We start from the raw sequence: 23167 nt of genomic DNA on the forward strand, positions 1-23167 counted from the left end.
GTTTGCGTAGCTCCACGTTCACAACAGTTTAAAATCAACACAGGTAAATCCATATAAAAATTACCATGGACACAAAATTGACATCTTATGTAATTCAAATAATAAAATAATAAAATGTAATATTATCATGATAGATGCACGTTTTATTAAAACTTGAAAAGATTATTAAGTCCAATAATTTGTTTGTGTTAGCTTGCACGAGTCACAAAATGGCGACCCATCACGCATTTTCTGCATGTGCCGACATTAGTAACTCATAGTGACTGTCCTCAAACTAGCGCCAGTGTGTCTCAGGCCTGATAACGACCCCAGGTAATTTTATGGCGGCAGAAAGTTTTCTTGCGAACAGCTGCAGGTGACAATTAAACAATGAACACGGCTTGTTTATGTACATGCGTGGGGAGGCTTGTACGTCAGCTGACGTGTTTTGGACATGTTCGGCGTAAAAAGTGTTGTTTTTCTTCATGAAAAATACCAGCGATGACCAGTTTTTTGTGGGCTATTTGATTTACAGGTATGTCGGTTCGTCATAGGGTAGAAATGATAGCTGTACAATTTGTATAACATACAGTTTAACATAGGCCTAAACATTATGGGCACAACTCGACCTTCCGTATTATGCACAAGTATGTGGAAGTGGCAGGCATAATCCAAGCACTGCAAGCAGCAAAGTTCATTTCCCATTGAAAAAGCGTTATCCGACAGATCTGCAGTCGACCATTCTGTTACAGTTAAGTCATCGTTTCAAAAAGAAATAAAAATTGCGAAAAACGATGAACATTTGGTCGTTTCTTTCCATTAGCTATCATATTGTGAAAAACCAAGTAGCTGAGAAGTTAGCTCAATAGCCTAGGCTAGGAAAATAAATATCTGCGAATACCCTATGTCGGCTTTGGCTAAATATAAAGCTGTATTTTTGCAGGAACGGGTCTGAATATTTGGCAGTCGATGTCCGCCATCTTGGACAAATTTAGGGTACCAAACTCCCAGCAACTGTCAATCAAAATTACGGAATAAGTCTGCTTCAATATTCAAGTAGTACGCACGTTGTTGTCGTGCACACGTATGTAAATTTTAGGCTAAAACGTTACTACGGTACCGGTACCAAACTCCCTAACAATCGTCACTCAAACTGCCGATGTGTCAATCAAACTGCTGTAAAGTGACTTCACTTTTTATACAGGGTTTGAATACGAGTGTCACGGCCCTGATTATAGCCCGAGGTACCGTACTCACACCTCCGTCACTACAATTTCCACTGGCCTTCTCCAAACGAAGGTCTGAGGCTCCTGAGCCTATCTGGTCCAGGGTACACAGTATCGAATTTTATTAACAAAATATCACTTCTTACCGTTCCTCACATGAAGATAAGTATTTGGTGCATGTGTACGGTACGGTACCGGTACGGTACCGGTACATTTAAAGACAGTAAAATGACCACATTTTTTACCGTAGCGATCGTCACCATAACATCTTAGAGATAACACCGTGGCCATGGTTGTGAAGAAATTTCATTTTTTTGCTGTGAAGAAAAGAGATGCAGGAAGTCTTCATAGTGTTATTTTTAAGGATTATATCATAAAACTGAACACGTGAGTATTTATATGAATGCATGGTGAACCTTTGAAACTGCGACATGAGTTCACGGTTCGGCTGCCTTGTGTGCCCCGCTTTTTGCAATAAATACGGAAGTCATGGCCCTATGGCGAGGAAGGAACCAATAGGGCCATGATGTGTCGGGCTACATTAATTATAAAAAAATCATTCAATTCGATATTTGTGTACATGTTGGAACACACGTCTGGCATTCCGAGGAACATACTCTTTGCGTGGCTGTGCATAGTAAGCTGTTGTGCGCAGATAACCTCGCTAATATGGATGTGTAGAGTAGCATTGTACGCTCGTGTAATAGTTACAGAGTAATAGTTGAATATTCCACGATCATTTATGATGTACACAAATTAAATAATTTTTCTATACCTATGTACCGGTACAGATAAATTAGGTAACTCTTGGCCAAGCTTGAAAATACTCAGAACACTAGTAGAGCTCTACATGATAAACATGCACACACGTAGTGCGGTACAGAAGAAAGCATGCAAGCGTCATACATTTCTTCCAACGGGTACGTTCGAGCTTGGCCAAGCCCAAGCCAAGAAGTAGGCCTACAGTACGGTACTTAAATTTACCAGTCATTCTCTTGGTCGGGCTGACGTCACAAAGCGGAAATAGCTTTGTAAAACCAGTGTGCGCATGTGCAGTTCCCTTTTCTCGAGCTGGTTGCTATGCGCGCTTGTGCAAAGGGGACGGGACGAAGGGACAATGTTCCTGGATGTCCGACCGAGTGAATGCCTGTAAATTTCGGTCGTGTGTTCACATTGTAGTTTGAAATAATTCGGAAACAAGTGTGATCAGGAATCAAACTTTATATCAGATTACTCGATCACATCACATTCTTGACATATTTCAGGGAATTCACATAATTCCCAGGTAATTCCAAGTGCTTTACACTAATGTAACTTTGTCCAATGTTGATCAAATTTCTCTCTCTCTCTCTCTTGTCATATTAGTTGCAGTTTATGTTATTATTTAGCCGCCAAGGCAAGCTTCGACTACAGAAGTGGTACAATGCAACCCCTGACAAACAGAAGAAGAAGGTCACACGGGAATTGATCACCACAGTCCTAGCACGCAAACCCAAAATGTGTAACTTTTTAGAATGGAGAGACCTCAAGGTAGTATACAAAAGGTAAGGCGAAGGTTTTGCTTGTTTTCAAATATGTTTGCTCTTGCATGTAAAGCTAAACTGATCAATTCCGTAATTTAGTAATTTATTTGATGAGATTTTGAGGTATATGTCAGCACGTGTCACACACATACACGACTAACTACATTGTACAGTAACATCGTGGGGTGCATATTGCATCCATCTGTGTATGTAACAGTTAATCCATGAGCGAAAATCTTTCTCATTTAAATTTGTGGGAAATCACAAAACAACATAAGTGAATTCAATGATTTAAAAAGAATGCTATTGTAAAACCCACAGAATTAAAACCACCATATTCACTATTACAGTCAGTTATGGGGAAAATATTTGTGATATTCGGGTCCTTGATGGAAATGGAAGAAAGTTATAACGCTATAATGCATTGCGTTGCTCATTTGACATAATTATTATGAAGCGTGTCTAATATCACGCACAAGGACCGATTCAGTTTCAGTTCTCTGGGCTGTGGTAAAACCCAAAATTTTGTGTGTTTGAGTTTCAATATGGATATTAAATTTTATTCTTGCAAGTACAAGCAAAGGAATTATGTAGCTCCAATACCAACCTTTCAACACCCTGTATTAGCTTATTACCTACATTGAGTTGGGAATAAAGGGAACTTAAAAGAGTAAGACCTATTGTGAAGTTTCATCATTGTATATTTGTTTTACTTGACAGATATGCCAGTTTATATTTCTGCTGTGCTATAGAGGAAACAGATAATGAATTGCTGACATTAGAAATCATCCACAGATATGTAGAACTACTAGACAAGTACTTTGGCAGTGTGAGTATGCAACAGGAACATTGCCGAGTTGCATAATGATTATTTATTTAATGTTGATATTTCATTATCCCTATAAAATTATGTTGGAAATAATAAAAAAGATGTTGAGAAGAATTTAATGTTTATGTGTGGATGATGCGCATTATTTATCTGACGGAAGTAGAAAAATCAACATGAAAACAAGTACTTGGTGAGATTTATCCGCACTCACAATTCCGAATCTTTCTGTGATCAGAAATTATATAAAAATCATACAAAAATTAATAAACATATTTTTAGTCAGATAAATAACGAATCATAATAATCAGTTAATGGTCAGCACAAAGTTGTCATGCGGGAACCATGTAAGACCATGACTGTCCGACACGATGTCTGAACTCCGTTATTCCAAAAATCACACAAACAGCATTTTCTTTCTATATTGTGCAAGCAATTTAGGTCGTGCGATTTGTGTACGCGCTGCACCTACAAAGTAAGCACACACAAACAAGCATATGAAATAAAGATTGAAATTAAAAGATTAGAAAATATAATAAAAATATGATTAGCGCTGCCGAAGTTTAAACTAATGTTTTTCAATATTAGTAGGCCTACTGAAGTGCCTACTGGGGGTTCCGTTACAATATGTATAACACTTTAGCTTGATCATTTAATTAGGTGGTAGCATGTATACCAATATCTTTTGATTTATATGGTACATTATCTGAAAACTTAATTCAAAGCATACTCATGGTGTATCAAAATTAATCTGATGGTCCTAATTTTAAAACATAGTACAAACAATTTATTCTCTCTAACTAATAACATATTGATTGCCCTTCAGGTATGTGAATTAGACATTATCTTCAACTTTGAGAAAGCCTACTTTATGTTAGATGAACTGATGTTAGGAGGTGAGATTCAAGAAACCAGTAAAAAGAATGTACTCAAAGCTATCCAAGCACAGGATCTTCTTCAAGAGGTAAGATTTTGTTTCTTCTAATCTTGCATTTTGATTACTAACATAACCTTCATCTACCACAGGGTAACATGGATAAAACAGTAGTACCGGTAGAAGTCACTAGTTGGTAACATCCGGTACATTATTCATGTATGTGACAACATCAAGCAAAATGAGTCGTTTATTATCACCCTCTTATTCTCCATCAAAATTGAGAATTTAGTACGTGTTAAATCCATATTTTTCTCATCGACCCTCTAATATATTAGGACTGATGGATGGAGTGTTTGCCAAAGTGGATTCACCCATAATTATTATTTACTATACAATTCTGTCAAATCCACAGTTTTGTTCCTCACATGAAACATAATTTTAATAACAACATAAAACACCTTACATGTATGTGGGAATAGGGGTCATGGTACATGTAATTCAACCAAGTTATAAATAGCGTCTGATGAAATCAAATTAGCATTAATAAATCTAAATTGATTTTACCCTTTTTGAGATAAGACTAATTAATATTTTAAATAGCGTCTGATGAAATCAAATTAGCATAATAAATCTAAATTGATTTTACCCATTTTGAGATAAGACTAATTAATATTTAAAGTGGCATGACCCAATCGACAGCCTCATCCCATGAACTGAGCCTTTGGTATTAGAAGAAAGCTCATATCTTTCTCATTACCCCAGTAAAACTTAATGCCCAAGACATGTTTCGTTTAAATGTACTATCTATGGGACATTGTTAAACACAATTTTGCTTTTCATATCAAAACTGCTTGAGCAATACCACTCCAAATTTGGAAACATAATTGTTTCAATGGTAATCCTCAATGTAAGATAGAAAACAGAACATGAAAAAATTGGACCATGCCCCTTTAAATAATGAAGACAATGAGAAATGACACCAAGCAACTCAAACTGGATCATTGCACTGATATAATACGGCTCAATTTTCTTGATTATGTCTTATGCATCACATGAACATCTAACGATACATTTTTGTAGTAAAAAAGACATCATTAACCCATGTAGAATACTTTATAGTGGATGCTATCAAATGCATTATGGTGAGAAACAACTTTACACCTATGCTGGATGGCTGTGGAATATAGATGATGACCAATGTATAAACAGAGTTGATGTCATGAAAATTGTACGGTAAATGTACACATAGAGTGAAACTGTGATCTCTGTACTCGACTAAGTCACAGTTAATGTGGCAGGTCTGTATGTCCTGGGGAAAACATTCAAAGCTTAAAATCTGGCAATATTCAGAGATTGCAATGATTCTCTTAAAATGGGTTTGCAGGAATCAACATTGATTCTGCAATAAGAACGCACATATTATAATCATTTGGTTCCTTCTTGATTATTGCCAAATGAGTTTGTGAGAACCAAATTGGATTCCAGCAATGGGTGATGTTGAAAAACAATTCATGTGCTTAATTCTCTTGCACTGAATACGGTATTCATATACATGTATTTAGAAAGGGCCTTCTCAAATATTAATGTAAATAGACACAGTCATGAAATTTGAGATTTAAGGAAATTGTTTACACTGACTAATTAATTCCACCCGATATCTGATTGTGGCAGAGAAATGACCCACACACTGACCAGCAAGTTGAAGTTTGAATAGTATTGGTAATGTTTATGCTGGTTACATGTAGGTTAGCGGTCACACACAACCAACATAACCCTATCTCAAATGAACACTTTCCTATTTAAAGAGCTTAATTTCAATATGATAAAATTGGACTTATAAGGCATATTTATAGAGCTTATTCAGATTTTTGCATTTTTGTAGACAGAATGTGTGTGTTAAAGTATACCCTGTAAGTGATAATACTGGCAAATGGTATAATAAGGGTAAAAGGTTACATTGTGATCAATGTTGCAAGGGGAGTTTGTTCATGTATATACATATACTTGTTATTTAGCTAATTTATTTTTGGATCACTAATAGTGCCTTTACTTTTATGTCGTACTTCTTGGGTTTATATCCGCATTTCCACACACAATAGTATATGCATACACATAAATTAGCTCACCCCTACACGCGTGTATGTACACCCCCACAAACAAACAAACACACACTCCCCACCTACATTGCATGAACACGCATCATTTGATCCCATGCACTTTCCAGTGTACATCAGTTGATAATGATAGTGATACTAAACCACTTCACATTGCATGGTTAAATATTAATATTAGAGTGAACTAAAAAGCCAAAAATGCAAAGTAACCACTTGATATAAAGTTCTGATGAAATTAACTTCAAACACATAAAACAGTTATGTTGGATAATTTATTAGGTATACATGTTGAGAATGGACATGAACACCTGCATGTCAAATTGTAATTTGGTGAAGGGTAAATAGCTATGGGCATTTGGCTCTTCCAGTTGAAATCTTTACCCCCTATGGAAGACATGACCTTAATCCCCACACAGGTGGTGTAGATTTCAAATTGATGAGTCACCCATTCAGGTAACCCCATTTGAAATTCACACTCCCGGTGTGGAAGATTAAGGTCTTGTATAAGTTGTATTCCATTGGGGTGTATGGATTTCAACTAAATAGCCCATTTGGTGAATCTGGAATAGGCTCCTAAAGTTTACAACTCAAATAGTGCTTATGGTTGAATAACTTTCATATCTGTTTTTAAAATGTTAATACTGTTGCACTTTGTATACTAGCTAGCGCTCCACTCATTCAGCTTTTTATTATATTTGATATTATATTTAATTATAAATTTATTCTTATTAACTTGCTTTTGGAAACAATGAAATTAACCAAGCTCATAATTAACATTAATCTCAACTAACCAATTACTACTTGTTATACTTGTAAATTCCTTGAAAATTTGTTCAAAAAATAGATAAACATCTCAAAAAAAGTAACTAACCCCCCTTAAATAATTGCCATTATTCAAGGGTCTATTATATTACAAATCTGTCAAATGTGTTGGAAGCAGAATTGATTTCTGCGCATTTTGACACCTCATTTGATACGATAGCCCAGAAAACAATAAAACACCGGACAATTTAATGTAGTGAGGTTCAGATTTGAAAGTTGCACTTCCATACAAATTTTTACAATACAAAAACACTCAGATATCATTACACAGATTTCCTTCCATTGCACTGAATACAAAATCAGTACAATTTACTGCAACTTTCAAATCTTGGGTTACATTGATTTAAATGTACGCGGTGACGTCAATATTTAGTCAATTGCTGCAAATGAGGTGTCAAAATGTGCAGAAATAAATTCTGCTTCCAATGCATTTTACAGATTTGTAATACAATCACCCGTTTTTGAATAATAGTAATTATTTAAGGGGGGTTAGTTACTTTTTTTGAGATGTTTATTACAACTTTCTGACAAGTACATAGAACTGTCAAAAGTGGTAATGACCAGTGAAGGGTTTATAAGAGGTTGGGCCAGTGGCGGGGTGGGGGGCAATTGCCCCTGGCAAAAATTGACTATTTGACCACCCCCTAGTGCAAGGAAAAAAGAGGAAAAAGGAGGGAGAGAGAGGAAAAAAGAAAGGAGGGAGAGGAGGGGAAGAGAGATGGGGAATTCATATGAATTGAATATGGTAATTCAGAATCACAGGAAAGAAGGAAAGAGAAAAATGAGAACAATAAAAGTAATGAAATGGGGGGGGGGGGTAGAAAATATTGAACAAAATAATAACTGGCTCAAAAAATGCATATGTCATTAATTCATAAAACACAATATCCTAAAAATAAAACTCTGACCCACAGTCAAGTAGTGTAGCACTTTATACTCTGAGAAAGGAATTTTTTCTATGCCTTGCTAGACCATGAATCAAATGCCCAAATAATGTTAACTTTACTTTGTATGTGGGGGTGGGGGTGTGTGTGTGTGGAGTTTAGGAATATCTTCCTCTACTCAGCTTTTAGAGATTACTAATTACCTAAAACATAATTGAATTTTAAAATCCATAGAATCTGGGTGTGTGTGTAAGAGGAGGGGCTTTTGTGAACAGAGGCAAATGAGGATACATACAAGAAATATCTGTGGGCAGTAAAATGCAGATGTACTGCATGGACTGCCTTTTGAGGAGAGCGAAAGCAATCGCTCTATTCTGCTCTCCTGAAATCTGATATAGGAGACCTTTCTCCCCTTATTGTAAATGCTCCAAACAGCTCTCCTTGAAGGCTCCAGAAGAGCTATTTTATGCTCTCCTGCAAATTTCAAAAGACAGTACCTGCACTGGAACAACAAACATCAGCAGTTCCAGTTGGGTGTTTCTAAACACCATAAGTTTTATTATCAATGACCGTAGTTTGGTGTATATGTAGGGTAGGTATGCACATGGAAAGTGAAAACTTACTACATCCACAGTAAGGCAAAATAAGAAAGAAAGTCAAATGTGTGTGTCTCCTGTTAGATAGTAAAAATGGAGGGGTTGGTGTTTGCAGTTGCCAGTGTTTTCATGCCTGTGGGTGTGGGGTGCGTATGTTTTGTAGGGGTGTGCACACTTGTACGGGGGTGCATATGTATGTGTGACTTTTACAAAAGTATTCAATTGCCAGTCTTATTGAGGAAATGATCAAGTTGTTGTCATACTTTTTGAGAGTTTTATTAGCAGGATGGAAAGCTGTCCCATATTTTTCATGCTTAGGTATGAATACAAAAACAATATTGTAGCATGATGATGAAATTAAGCATGAAAATGCATCGCAATACTTGCTTGAAATTGAATGTGTCGGAAGCTAAGTCAGCTACATTGCATGCCGAAGTTGTAGACTTGGTAACAAAATCATCCAAGATGCTGCATTACGATTTGTTCTGTGTATAGGAACCAAGTGACATAGCTATCGATCCAGAAACTTGGTGGGAGAGACATTCTCAGACTCTTGGCATTGGTAAACTCACACAAACACTTTGATACCATGGTAAATGTTTCTTATCGGTATTTTAGGGAATCTTGTGCATTAGATCGGTCATGAATGATTACATGTGCATATTGTTGCTGGGCAGGAATAAAATATGTAAATTTTCACTGTTACTTACTTGGGAAAATGGGGAACAGTACAAATTGTCAAAAGGTATTTCCAATTTTGCAGGGGGATACAAAAACTGCCCAACTGTTCAAAGATGTTTTAGGTATGTTTGATGTCCCTGCAAAATGAAAATACCTTCAAATTCAATATTTTGTATTGCTTATAAATGAGTAACAGTGAAAATGTACATTAGGTTTATAATTGCCCAGTGATGAAAATGTTGCATTGCAAGAACTGCATGTTTCGCATTGGGTAATACAGATCTATTATAATGCCTAAGTACTTGTAGTACAAAGGCAAATGAACATAGTTACATTTGGCCACCAAGCTGCAACCATCAAATCAAATCATAAAAACATGAGTTATTTACAGTGTATGTTATTGAACGTTTTGTCTTGTGGTATTTGTAAAGCAATGACCAACAATGAACGTGTACAGTAATGATGCAAGAATCTTTGTCAAATGCAGCGATGATGAAGGCTCCACTTTCACTGGCATATTTCTAGATTCAGTTTTACCTTGCCTCATATATTTTGTGATAAGTTAATAAATTATAGGTTCCAGTAGACTGAGAAATTGATAGCTGTACAATGATTTCTTACACACATTGCACCTGTTTGTGGTGAGATATTTATAACTAAATGAGGTATTGCAACATTGACAGAGTGGTGGACTGATGGTTGTGATCCACTAATGATGCTTTTAGAAATATCCTAACCCAAATAGAAATTATATTGAAGGGAAAGTGATTGGATGATCAAAATGATTACAAAAATCCAATCTTGATGTGAAACCTGGACACATCCCACAAATAATTACACTCATTGATACGCAGGGTCAGAAATTTGTGATAATATCTTTTCGCAATGATTCTCCAGACTAATTTGCAAGATTTTTATTCTTGTAGGTGTTAGATAGATCTGATAAGTCTAGAGATTTGATTATTGTAGAAAATCTCTTGTTTGTAACCAAATAGATTCTCTCAGTATTTAATGAAATTCTGACCCTGCCATGTTATATTTCTATTCATACTGTGTGCAGAATATAGTCTATGAAGGGGACCAGCTGAAGCATGAGATGGTGCTACAGCATCTTAAGGATTTTAATTTGGTGCCACGATCTACCACTTGGGATAAATAACAGGTTATGATTTGAAACTCTTTATCATCAGAGCCTCTCTGTCTTGTTTTTCTTTTTCTATTTATATAATGCACTTTGGAAAACTGTGTGACCAAAATTAGAAAAGTTTGAGCTGCATTTCTAGTAGGGTTAACATGGGGTACAATTTAGTTAGCATTGATCGATCATTAATTCTTCTAAATCATTGGACCAAACTTTATAAATCTTTCAACAACTTCTAACTTCTAAGTTGATCAAAGTTCAGTTTAAGCAATAAGACACTTCAGGATTTATAATTAAGGAACAATTGTATTATACAAGTAGAAGCTGTGTCTTTTTGTGATAAGAAGGTGCAATGCCATATGTTTTTATGCCAACACTATACAAGCGATGTAATAAATGCATGAAACACATACGTCTACTCAAAAGTTCTAAATTGGTTTTGAGATTAGTGTGATAGATCTTAAACCTCACTAAGCATGGACCTACATGTAGTTGTGCACAAATCACTTCAGTACATGTAGTCCTTTTCCCTTAGCACAAAAGGCGACTCAATTTATGAAAAACACTTTCAAGATTTGATTTTATTGTTATATTGTTATATTCCTCAGGGTATAGTTTATGAAGGCGATGAGCTGGCGGCAGATATACTCCTGCAGAACCTAAAAGACTTCAACTTAGTGTCGCCATCGACCACATGGGGGAAATAATCAAATCACAAGGTTAATTTGATAGTGAAATATTATATTGATTTAGCACCTTGTTTGCACACTTTGTGGGACCAACTTTAGACCCTGAAAAGTGGTCATTTATGCTAGTTGTAAAAAACAAATTAATTTCATAGAATTGTTTTCCCAACTAATAGGCAATAGGATTTTCTTGTTTAACAGCCATTGTCAGTAAGAATGGGACCGAAATGGGACTTTGTGATTCAAGTGCGTCATGGATTTTCTTTTAAAAAAATAAGATGATGCATCATCAGTCCAAGAAACTACCCCCAAAATTTTAGCTTCCTCGCTCATTTCGTTTTTCCGAAAAAAATTATTGAAATTTTGGCCCCATAAACATCATTAAATGGTTTACCAATTAGTAGCCACTAGAAAATTGTGCGCCAACGTTGGCCCAGTGAAAAGAAAACAGTTTTTGAATCCTTCTATGGGTATCATTACAATGATGCAAAAAAATTGTTGGGTTACCATTGGCGCATCGTAATAATCAAGTTTAAAATATTAGTGAAAAGCGCCCTCGTGCTGTTTTATGTGGCTTTAAACTCATTGCGCCATTAAGCACCCACGAAAAAAGTAAGTTGAAATGGATAAACTAATTATTTAGAATCAAATGCAAATGCAAAATTGATGGGTGCTCGTTGGCGCAAGAAGAAAATGGAGGGCAAAGGTCAAATTTTCTAATTTTGAGCCATTTTCATGCCTCATTAATTTCATGCGCCAAGGTCGAAGAACAGAAAAATTTGTGTTCAGTGGTAAACAAACTGTAACTCTACTAAAAGAAGCAGTAAAAAGCTTGGGTCCTGTTGGTTTAGTATTTTTTATGATTTTCTAAATATCATCTTAAGGTTATACACAATTTTGCCATTTTCAGAAGCAAAATGGGATGCACGTAGCCCCCTTTAAACTTATCTATTTCTGGAAATAAATATCGGAGAGAGAAAACGCAACTACGTCTAAAAGCTGAAAGTGTAAGGGTCATTATTATGCTTGAATTTTCCACTTGGCTCAAAATGAAATGTACTTTTCAAACATTTCAAATTTTTTTCAATATCCGAGCATCAAGATTTTTGGGAACACGGCCATAATTTCTCATTGGAAGTGGCGATTTTGTTGGGAACTTCGACGCATTACAAACAAGTCAATAAAAGAATGTGCATATTCATTCTTGATATTGGTTGTCTCGATTTTTTATGTAAGCTTAAAATGTTGGCGAATTTGAAGTAAAATGGCCTCCACTTGTATGTCGTTTTGTAACCAGTAATAATAATTCCGTGCAAGATTTCATAGACAAAATTCTGACCTACATTATTTCTATAAACCCTCTTCTGCATGCAGGTGCTATTTAAATTTTCATTTCGATAGCAGAAAATTGAGATATTTGCTATTTTTCCGACTCGCTGCTGCCAAATTGTCTAGTTTCGCGATAAAAAGATACAGCGAAATCAATTTTTTTTTCGAACCATTTCACCTCGTTTCGGCTTGTGTTTTGAAGTACATACTTAAAAATTGATATAGTGATTCTATATTTCAAGCTGCGTCATACTGTGTTTTTCTTACCTCTGATTATGTCGCTGCTCAAGGCCAAAATTCAAATTTTTGGACAGAAGTGACACTCTCATTTCTTTTTAAAACACATGTTTACGCACGACATTGTTACGACGGGCTGTATTTGCCAAGTGGTGTTGCCGAGGGCAAGTGGTGTTGCCGAGTTTGGATTTTAAAATATTTAGGTATTTTCTAGCTTAAAATCCAGCGCCAATGCTGCGCTTGCAACAGGTAGATATTTAGAAATCCATTTAAGGTATGGGTATGGGTATGGAAATTGGGGATCCCAAAAAAATTGGCATATGCCTATATATAGGCTATATGCAAAGGGGATGGGGCATTTTTGGCAGGCCAAGGGGGGGGGGCCACAAAATTTGGCAGTCCAGGGGGTGCGGACAAGCGATTTTCGGCTGGCGAGGCACGGGAGGCAAGCGATTTTTAGCGAGTCGCTTGGAAATTTTGGCTTATAATTAGTAGGCTAATACCGGTACTGATTGCACAGCCTTTCGAGAAAGCAATTTTTTGGCAAGCCGGGGCGGGGGGAGGGAATAAAATTAAATTTTGGCAGGTCGAAAGGAAGAATGACTTTACCTAGCACACATTAAAGGGGCATTTCGTGATCCACAGCCTCATACAACCCCATAGGCCTACGGCCTTTCTCACAAGTTAAGATTTTTATACCAGTCATCCCGCTCTGGCCACATGTTTAGGCATTTTCATGAGATCAATTCATTAAGCAATGGAAAATATTGCCAAATTTGAATTTCGTTTTAAAAGCCTACTCCCCATTAAAAAACCCACTAATTTTGGGGATTAAAAAGTTCTGTAAAATGAAACAAAAGGCTGCCTCAATCCTAATTATTCATTTAATAGGCCAGGCCTTCATTTCTGAAAATATCGGGAGCTCAGTTAGTCACTCTCCTATGTGTAGGCCTACTGAGGAGCTTGACAAGGAGCTCAATTATATAATATCAATATTAAACCATAGGATTTTCAAGAAGTGAGCAGCTCAATAAATGCCATTAGTAAAATTATTGGGCCTACGATTTTTATATTTTATTTGACTGTGATCCGTTTTTCTATAGGCTATATACATGCCTACACTGTATATAGGCCTACCTTTAAAATTTCTAAAATTGGCGGAATTGTACAAGCTCTATATTTCCACATGACCCGCATAACCAAGGGCAACGGGGGGGCGCCCTAGCTATGGCCATACCCGTAGTGGCGGAACCAGAATTTTTTTCCGGGCATGGGGCCGGGGAAGTGAATTTGAGGCGGGGCACTTATTGCACTTGAAATTGCCGCAAAAAGTGGAAAATTACATAATTGTGGGGATTTTGCCTAAAAACTGGATGAGAAAGAAAAAATATTGGGGAAATACTGCCCCCTAAGCGGGCGCCACTGCATAGCCTATCCATCCATGATGCTAGAATGACGGAAGTTCTGGCGCTGAAATTCAATTTCAATATCACGAGTTTTTATCAGGGATTTTACCAAGGGAAGGCGATAGTGTAGGATTTTGCTGATATACCAGGCAACACGAGAAAGGTGTGGCTAAATAAGGAGTGTTCATTATAAATATTTTCCATTATCATACTTTTGACGCCGAGAGCATAATTATTTGAAGCGTACATCGTGTCAGTCACATGGTCACATTATTTTCTGTTGAAAGAGAAACGCACATGTCTCTGATTAGCTCGGGGATTAGCTACTGCGGCTGCGTGCTGGTCTGTTGTTGTCGAGTGGAAATGGGAAATTTATGAATGAACTTCCGCAACTTTGCAACATCATCACGCAGCGGCGTAGCTGGGATTTTTTCCAGGAGGGCAAGACTGTAGGCCCTATGGGGAGGGGCCCAAATATCCACCAAATTTCCCACTGGGGCGGGGGCCCAAATAGACAATTTTGCCAGGCTTATCATAATCGTATATGGTAGGCCTATTGAGCTGTATTGCATATCGTTTGGATTCCCCATCTCTCTGCCCTCCTCTCACCCTCTCCTCTCTTTTTCCTCTTTCTCTCCCCCCCTTTCCTCTTTTTTCCTTGCACTAGGGGCGGGGGCCCAAATAGGCAATTTTGCAATTGCCCCCCCCCCTGGCAGCTACGCTACTGTCATCACACGGTAGACATACGCTGTAGGCCTACAAGCAGGGCTGTCAACTCTCACGCATTGGCCGTGAGTCTCACGCACTGGGTCACTTTCTCACGGTCTCACGCCAAGGTAGTATAATCTCACGCCTCGGTAATAAATCTCACGCAAAAAGCTGGAAAATGAGTAAAATCTCACGCATCGTCCTGAAGAATTTGTTGCTCCTACCGCCCCGCTTTTCACATTCCCGGCGCCGTGGCTCAAATATTAATGGTTCAAAATGAACATTGAGTCGGCAAATCCTGTGCGCCTAGCTCTTTATACAGACAAATATAGTAGGCCTATCAAAATGTTGTATTTTTATATTTTCTGGTGGACTCATGGAGAATATCATGTCATGTAGGTCCCGGCGCTGGGTGGGGGGTCTCAAGGCATTTTGGTAGGCCTACCCATGCTTGATTCCGGGAGGTTTTTAGCAGGCCCGACCATTTTTTAAATAAAAACACCTCGGCGGGTCTCTTCAAAACATTTGTACCAAGGATCAAAGTCATCCAAATTTGGCCTAATTTGGCGCTTTTTTAAGGGCACTTTTGCCAAAATGCGCCCAAAAGTTGGTCTTCGCTGTAAACCCACCCATCATAGTCGTTGAAAAGGTAGGCCTACCCCAAAACTGTGGCACATCCACGAACCCGAGGGAGAGACCTCCATGGGTAAAAACACACCTCTAAGCGGACCAGATTTATAATTTAAAATAGGCCTACATTTTGGAAGCCAGTCATCACGACAAAAGCGGGCCATGGCAGTGTTAATGGTATTAACACTTTGATTTTAGGCTTAAATAACGAGTGTAGGCCTATAAATTACAAATTTGCACACACCGGGGAACCTTCTCAAGCTGGTTTGGGTAAGGATGTGAGGCTGTGACTCCGAAAAACTACGGTACGATTTTAAACCAAATTTGAAGAAAACAGACCCAAAATTGTATCAACTTTTGGACTGAAAGTTTTGCAAATATTTACTTTTTCGAGAAAATTATTGAAAATACCCTTCTTGAACCTAATTTTCATGACACTGAGGGTCAATAAAATCATGGCTAAAAATACAACAGAGTCTAAACTAAATGGCTGAAAATGCACCCCAAATCTGCACGCACATCCCCACGACACATTTCACCTTATAGATTTTGAAAATTGTCGCAATAAAATACGCCCGAACTTATCCCAATATCCCCCGAAAAAATATTTTTTTGCAGGTGAGGTTGGAGTCTTATTATTTTTATTCTCAGAGAGGATATGGGTTGATATTTTTAGCAGGGTACAATTTGTCTTGTTTTTGACGTTGAAGTTCCAGATTCTTTTTTTATATGTTATTATTCATTTATTTATTTATACCCGGATTTATACCCTGTACGTGGGGAAAAGTACACACGGCAGCTACAGAGAAACCACGAAAAACTCCTGTAAAGTGCATGAAAATGCCCGAAAATGTGCCAACCAAACACCTGAACAGGAAGATAAAATAAAAAACCAAACCAAAACCCAGGAAATTTCCTAAATAAGTTCCAAATTCTTTGTCCCCACTAAAATATATGAACACTCCCTTATGAAGTCTGCCCTCTTCCGGCTATTCTGGTAGTAGGCGTTGACAATTACCTTCATATTTTTGAAGCATGTTTGAACCCGATTTGTTCTCTATTCACATTTTTAACGTTGCAAGTAACATTTCAAGACCTCTATTTGTGACAGGTATTTATTACCTTGCTAGAGATGTGCCTAAAGTTGAAATTCAATATTTCGGATCGCAAAGATCGAGAGATATAAAGTTGTTGAATATCAGTTTAACACCATGGATCATATGGGCGTCTTATATGAACGATTACGATAACTAGGCAAAAATGGCTGGGATACAGGTTGTGTAAATACTACATGAATATTCATGAACTATACAGATTCCATTCTTCTCTAATAATAAAGATGTCAATCACTCTCCCAGGCGACAGTTGCTTGGCGCTTGTAAACAAATCGAATAATAGTGCTTGATAACAGCTAAAAAAATAGGCTAAAAACACATTTTCACACAATTTTTCCGGATTTTTTATTTCACATGATAAGTAGACATATTTTCTTACGTATAAGGTAATAATATATTTTTTCTGGAGGTAAAGCCCTTCAACACTTTGTTTAACCTTAAAGCAAGTAAACAGTAAATAATATGCCATGCCGTACTATGTGCGAACTTTAAGTATCCTCCACTAGATATGCCAACAAGTACCCATGGTGTTTTAACTTCAGTTAGTTTATTCAAGTGCTGTTGCTTGCATTTCTGTGGAAATAAGTGTGGGCTCATGTTGGCGCAAGGATATTTTAAGGGTCAAAGGTCAATTCAAAATCACAAAATGCTACTTTTATGTTAGTTCGTGCGACCAATATGCAATCTTCGGGTGTCCATTTCTCGATGTGCCAACAATTACCCATGGTGTTAAACTTCATTTAGTTTATCCAAGTGCTTTTACTTGTGTATCTGTAGGAATATGTTTGGGCTCATGTTGGTGCAATGATATTTTGAGGGTCAAAGGTCAATACAAAATATGACAAAGTGCATTCTTTGAGTGTTGGTAATTTCAATGCCAACAAGATCTCATAATTTTTTCACTACCTATGCCAACTCGATTTATTCAATTTCTTCATAAAAAGCCTTGAAGTTGGAATAATATTGGCATTATATGAATATTTAAAGAGCCCAATATTACAAGTATGAGACCAACTTCTGCATTTTTATTTAAAATGCAGAAGTTGTGCAAGCTTACATTGTGTTGTATTTAATAAGTGAAGAACAATATTGCATTTTGACTGCAATGAATCAATATACTTATACTTATAACATGTGCAGGCTTATAATATTTTGGAGAACATTTTTGTAAACCATGAAAACTTAAAATGTGTACCTTCCACTTGGTTTGTTGTGGATGGTCAAATGATCTGAAAATGCAGGGTAAGTTTTGATTTATACACATTCTGCATTCAAGTTAAAGTTAATTCAAGTTATTAAAGTGTTATTCTTAAATATCACTGTGCCATAAAGACTTAACAAGCAGATATACACTCCATTTGAGGTATTGGGACAATGTTTGTGCACATTTTCACAGTTATACAAACTCGCAAAAGAGTTGCACTTTGTACTTTAGGATTGACCTTTGACCCTTAAAATATCCTTGCGCCAACATGAACCCAAACAAATTTCTACATAAATGCAAGTAACATCACTTAGATAAACTTATTGAAGTAAAAACATTATGGGTACTTTTTGGCACATCTAGTAGTGGACGCTTGAAGATTGCGTATTAGCACAGGAACTATCAAAAAGTAGCATTTTATGGTTTTGGATTAACCTTTGACCTTAAAAATATCCTTGGGCCAACATGAACCCATATTAATTTCTACATAAATATGCAAGTAACAGCACTTAGATAAACTGATTGAAGTAAAAACATTATGGGTACTTTTTGGCACATCTAGTAGTGGATGCTTGAAGATTGCATATTGGTTGCATAAACTATATAAAGTAGCACTTTATGGTTTTGGATTAACCTTTGACCCTAATATATCCTTGCGCCAACATGTGCCCAAACTAATTTCCAGGGGTAGCGTTTTAAGGGGTCTCGGGGTCCAGGACTCCTTGATTTGGCAGGTCCCCGTGATTTGGACCCCTTAATTTTGTACGTCTGTGTAGAATTAGATGCCTGGACCCCTTTATTTGCCAATTTGGACCCCTGGACTCAGCAGGTCACCGCTAACCCTGCTAATTTCTGCATAAATGCAAATAACAACACTTAAATATGGTGAATGAAGTAAAAACACCATGGGTACCTGTTGGCACGTCCTGTTGTGGATGCTTGAAGCCCGGGGGTGCCAGTTGAACCGTCAATGAAGTCATCACCGACCAAAATTTCGCGGTAAAAGGGTATCTTTTTAAGCATAGGCCACGTCCAGCGGGACGGACGCGAAAAGGGTCTCAATTTTGGTGTTTTCTGGAAAAAGGGTACCTTTTTACAATAGATATGTCGGCGTTTTGGGTTCATGAAAATCAAAGTCCAGCATTTGACGTCAGCCGCTGTTTTCGTTCCTGATTGTAAACAACTTCTTACTTCCGGGTCTGTAAGTGTAATATATTAGTCTTGTGCCCGGTTTTGTACTATGATTAAAACTTGGTGATGTTTGTGTATGCTGCCGAGTGTGCTGCGTAGAGACGGGCGAGAGACTACGAATTTTGTACAAGGTACAGATACTGTGTAATCGGAATGGATTACGACATACGTTTGACTGCTGAACCAGATATGACAGGAACCATGCCTTTTGGAAATCGTGAAGTGACATTTGCCATCGCTGTTTGTCACCCGCGCAAAACCGAAGTTAAACGGGGAAAAAAAGTGCTTTATATTTCAGATTTCAGAGCTTAGCGCGGATCATGGATGTAAAGGGATTGGAAATACACTAGGTAAATATTGCTTTCTACCTTCGTCAGTGAAAAGGGTCATTGGGACATGTAAGGTCAGTGATATGGGTACCTTTGTTTGCACCATGGCTGTGGTCAGTGATTTGGGTATCCTTTTTCATAGCAGGTCAGTGGTAAGGGTTACCTTTCAGCCCTTGGGCATGTCAGTGTTTTGGGTGAAAAATAAAAGTGTCTGGTCAGTGATGACAACATGCAATGGTATATGAGTGGCACCCCCGGGGCTTGAAGATTGATGGAACCCCTATTTGGCCTATTATATGCTATTTACTAGGCTTTAGGATGATATTTAGAAAATCATTAAAAATAGTGAACCAACAGGACCCAAGCTTGTTTCTGTTTCTTTTATTAGAGTTATAGTTTCTTTACCACTGAACACCACTTTTAATGTTCTTTGACCTTGGCGCACAAAATTAATGAGGCGTGAAAATGACGCAAAATAAGAAAATTTGACCTTTGACCCCAATTTTCTCCTAGCGCCAACGAGCACCCATCAATTTTGCATTTGCATTTGATTCTAAATAATTAGTTTATCCATTTCAGCTTGCTTTTTATATGGGTGCTTAATGGCGCAACGAGTTTCAAGCCACAGAAAACAACACGAGGGCGCTTTTCACTAATATTTTAAACTTGTTTATTACGATGCGCCAATGTTAACCCAACCATTTTTTTGTGTAATTGTAATGACACCCATAGAAGGATTCAAAAACTGTTTTCTATTTACTGGGCCAATGTTGGCGCACAATTTTGTAGTCACTGCTAATTGATAAACCATTTAACGATGTTTTGGGGGCCAAAATTTCATTATTTTTTTACGGACAAACGAAATGAGCGAGGAAGCTAAAACTTTGGGATTGTTTTCTTGGACCAATGTTGCATCGTCCTATTTTTTTTAAAGAAAATTTGTGATGCACTTGAATCACAAGAGTCTGAATCTTACAGACAGTGGCTCTTAAATAACTTTAACAAAATATGTTGGTCCACCTGTGAATCCATTCATAGTAATTTGATTTTTGCAATTAAGTGATATAAAACTCATCAAGACAATCAAATCCAGAATGCAGCAGTGTTGTTGCCTACTCTGCTTAAGAAGTAGTATTATAGTCTTTTAATGGTCTAATACATATCTGAATTGGATTGATGTCATAGGTTAATTTAAGGCATTGGACATTGTCTCCACTTGTCTTCCATAATGTTGTTAACAGTGGGGGAGTGGTTGTTGGGGAGAGTGTCCCAGAACTAATGTATGCTAGTTATTTTTCTGAAGCTGGTCACACAGGATCAAATGATAAAACACCTTGTAGGCACTGCTCTGTATTATCACCATGTTCAGTGTATAAAACACTATTTTACATACACGTACACATTATACATAGTTTGACACATGTATGGCTTACTTTATTGAACTTGTTCAAAAATGTACTTCACGATTTCAAGAGGAAAAAATATCTTTTTACACTTGGCACCACTGTAGATGATTACAGACACTGCTGAATCATACAATGAAACGTGTCATTGTATGATGCACCATATGTTGGCATACACATATAATTATTCTTCCAACACAAAAGTTCCTTGTTCTTGTGTTTGTTTGTTGTGGTGAGGTTTTGTTTGTCAAATCTTGTATTTAAACTGAACAGAATGTGCAAAACTAAGACAGAAGTGATTTCAGTTTTGATGATGTGCACTCTCAGCATGCTGATTGAAGCAAGTGTTATGTAAATGATATCTAGTATTTGTATTTTTTTCACTTCATTCTGTCTGAATCCCTTCTTCTTTTTTTTTTAAAGATAGCATCGTAATCAATGACAATTGAATACCTGAGTGGAAGAAGGGCCCAACTCCATCAAAACTGTTTTTGAGATATTAGGAAAAAACTAAATATTTTGAAAAGTTTTATAGGCAGAATGTTTTCCTCTTCAGGGGACCTTTAATACATGAATATACAATATTTCATATATTCAAAATTAAATATGATGTTTCCATGGCAACGGTACAGGTCTTAATACTGAACTGGAGTTGGGCCCTTCTTCCACTAATATACTGCAAGTGCCAGTTCCGTAAGCAGATGTGTTATAAATAGCTACAGAAATTTGGCAATTATCCATTAATTGCACAAGTAGAAGCATGTCAAGAAAGTTTATTGTAGTGAAAAGCAGATTTCATGGATGAACAAAATTCCTCTTTAACCCAATATTTGTGGAAAAAGGGCCCAACTCCATGGAGTTGGGCCTTTCTTCCATGAAAACCATGATTAAGTGTACTTGAAAGACTATTTGGAGAGTTGATTTTGGCTCATCTTTCACACACAAGGAAGAACAATCTGTTGGCAATAATATGCTGGGTCTAACTCATTTTTGTAAAAAATTGGAGTTGGGCCCTTCTTCCACTCAGGTATTCAATTGAAACCTCAAGCTGCAAAGTCAGCAGTAAAGTCTTATGATAGGTGACCAAGAGGAAGGCACGGTCCCATAGAAATGGACACAGTTGCAGTTCTAAATGGAACAGACAAAAAAATTGTTAACATTCTGTAATCCTTTCTCCCACTCTGTCCATATCTCTTTCTCTCTCCTTCTCTGACTCTCTTGCTTGTTATCTTGCTTGTTTTTTTCCTGTTGATATGCCTGTAATTAATTGATTGATGGCGATCAGTTGATGGAGGGATCAGTCGATTGATCAATTAATTGTTTGTTTCATTTTATTTAGTTTTCATTTTATTTGTTTATTATAATTTAATTTTACTCTTTCTAAACAATTATAAATTATGATTCCATATTGTTTATTATTGTTTATGTTGTTTGCATGTGCACAATTTGAGCTACAGCTTGTACATGTAGCTTGAATATTCTGTTGCATGTCTTTGTTGCGTATTTTAGATGCAAATATAGCCCATGCAGTATTAACTATTTGTTGTGTACTAACTTAATTCTACTTTTTGTTGGTTTAAAACATGAATTAAATACACAATGCGACCTCCAAGGTCTTAAGGTAGAAGGGGGACACATGTACTTACTCCCTACAGAACAGAGTTGATTAAGATCATAGGATATACAAAAATGCATAATTTAGCAAGTGGACTGGGGTAGATTTCAGCAAAAAATGGTTGTCGAAATGCCCACAATGGTCATTTGCTATATATTTCACTTTTTCATGTACATTTTCATCAAGCTCCATCTTTCACCTTTCCTTAGCTTTTATAACATATTCATTGCATTTTGTAATTTACACACATTTATGCTTGCTGCATCAATGCTATATTTTGCATCTTTCATGGATCAATAAACCATACTAACAGCATGTGCTATCAAAATTGAACATTATGCATCTTTGTGAACACATTAAGTTTGTTGTTTAAATAGACCATCCATATAATTTGCACTTTCCTGCTATTGATGGGATGACCATCAAGATCATGCCATTCTTGCCCGCACTTTCGTTATTTTTTAATCATGTGATACCCTTCTTGTCCTTGCTTACGTTATTTTATAATACGTGATATAGATGTTCACCCCATCAACGGCAGGAAAGTACCAATTATAGGATGGTCTATAAGGAGGAAAGAAAACAATCCAGTGTGCTAATATAAGCAAACATACACATCCCACACCCATAAATGCCCCCCCACCA

The 23167-nt window shown here is 37.0% G+C and overlaps 1 protein-coding gene across 5 annotated transcripts in view; it reads left to right on the forward strand.

Annotated features, from left to right (window-relative positions):
* Positions 1-23167, forward strand: part of LOC140154897 (AP-1 complex subunit sigma-2) — a 44618-nt gene that overhangs the window by 2613 nt on the left and 18838 nt on the right. For 3 of the 5 annotated variants that reach the window (XM_072177553.1, XM_072177555.1, XM_072177556.1), the window contains exons 2-4: positions 2571-2749; positions 3449-3557; positions 4381-4518. In XM_072177553.1, coding sequence (XP_072033654.1) covers positions 2571-2749; positions 3449-3557; positions 4381-4518 — 426 coding nt within the window. Of the gene's footprint in view, positions 1-2570; positions 2750-3448; positions 3558-4380; positions 4519-9342; positions 9440-10588; positions 10691-23167 lie in introns of all 5 variants that reach the window. The other 2 variants (XM_072177552.1, XM_072177551.1) reach the window with 2 other exon arrangements.

This window comes from Amphiura filiformis, chromosome 6 (assembly GCF_039555335.1).
Source record: "Amphiura filiformis chromosome 6, Afil_fr2py, whole genome shotgun sequence".
Taxonomy (NCBI): Eukaryota; Metazoa; Echinodermata; class Ophiuroidea; order Amphilepidida; family Amphiuridae; genus Amphiura; species Amphiura filiformis.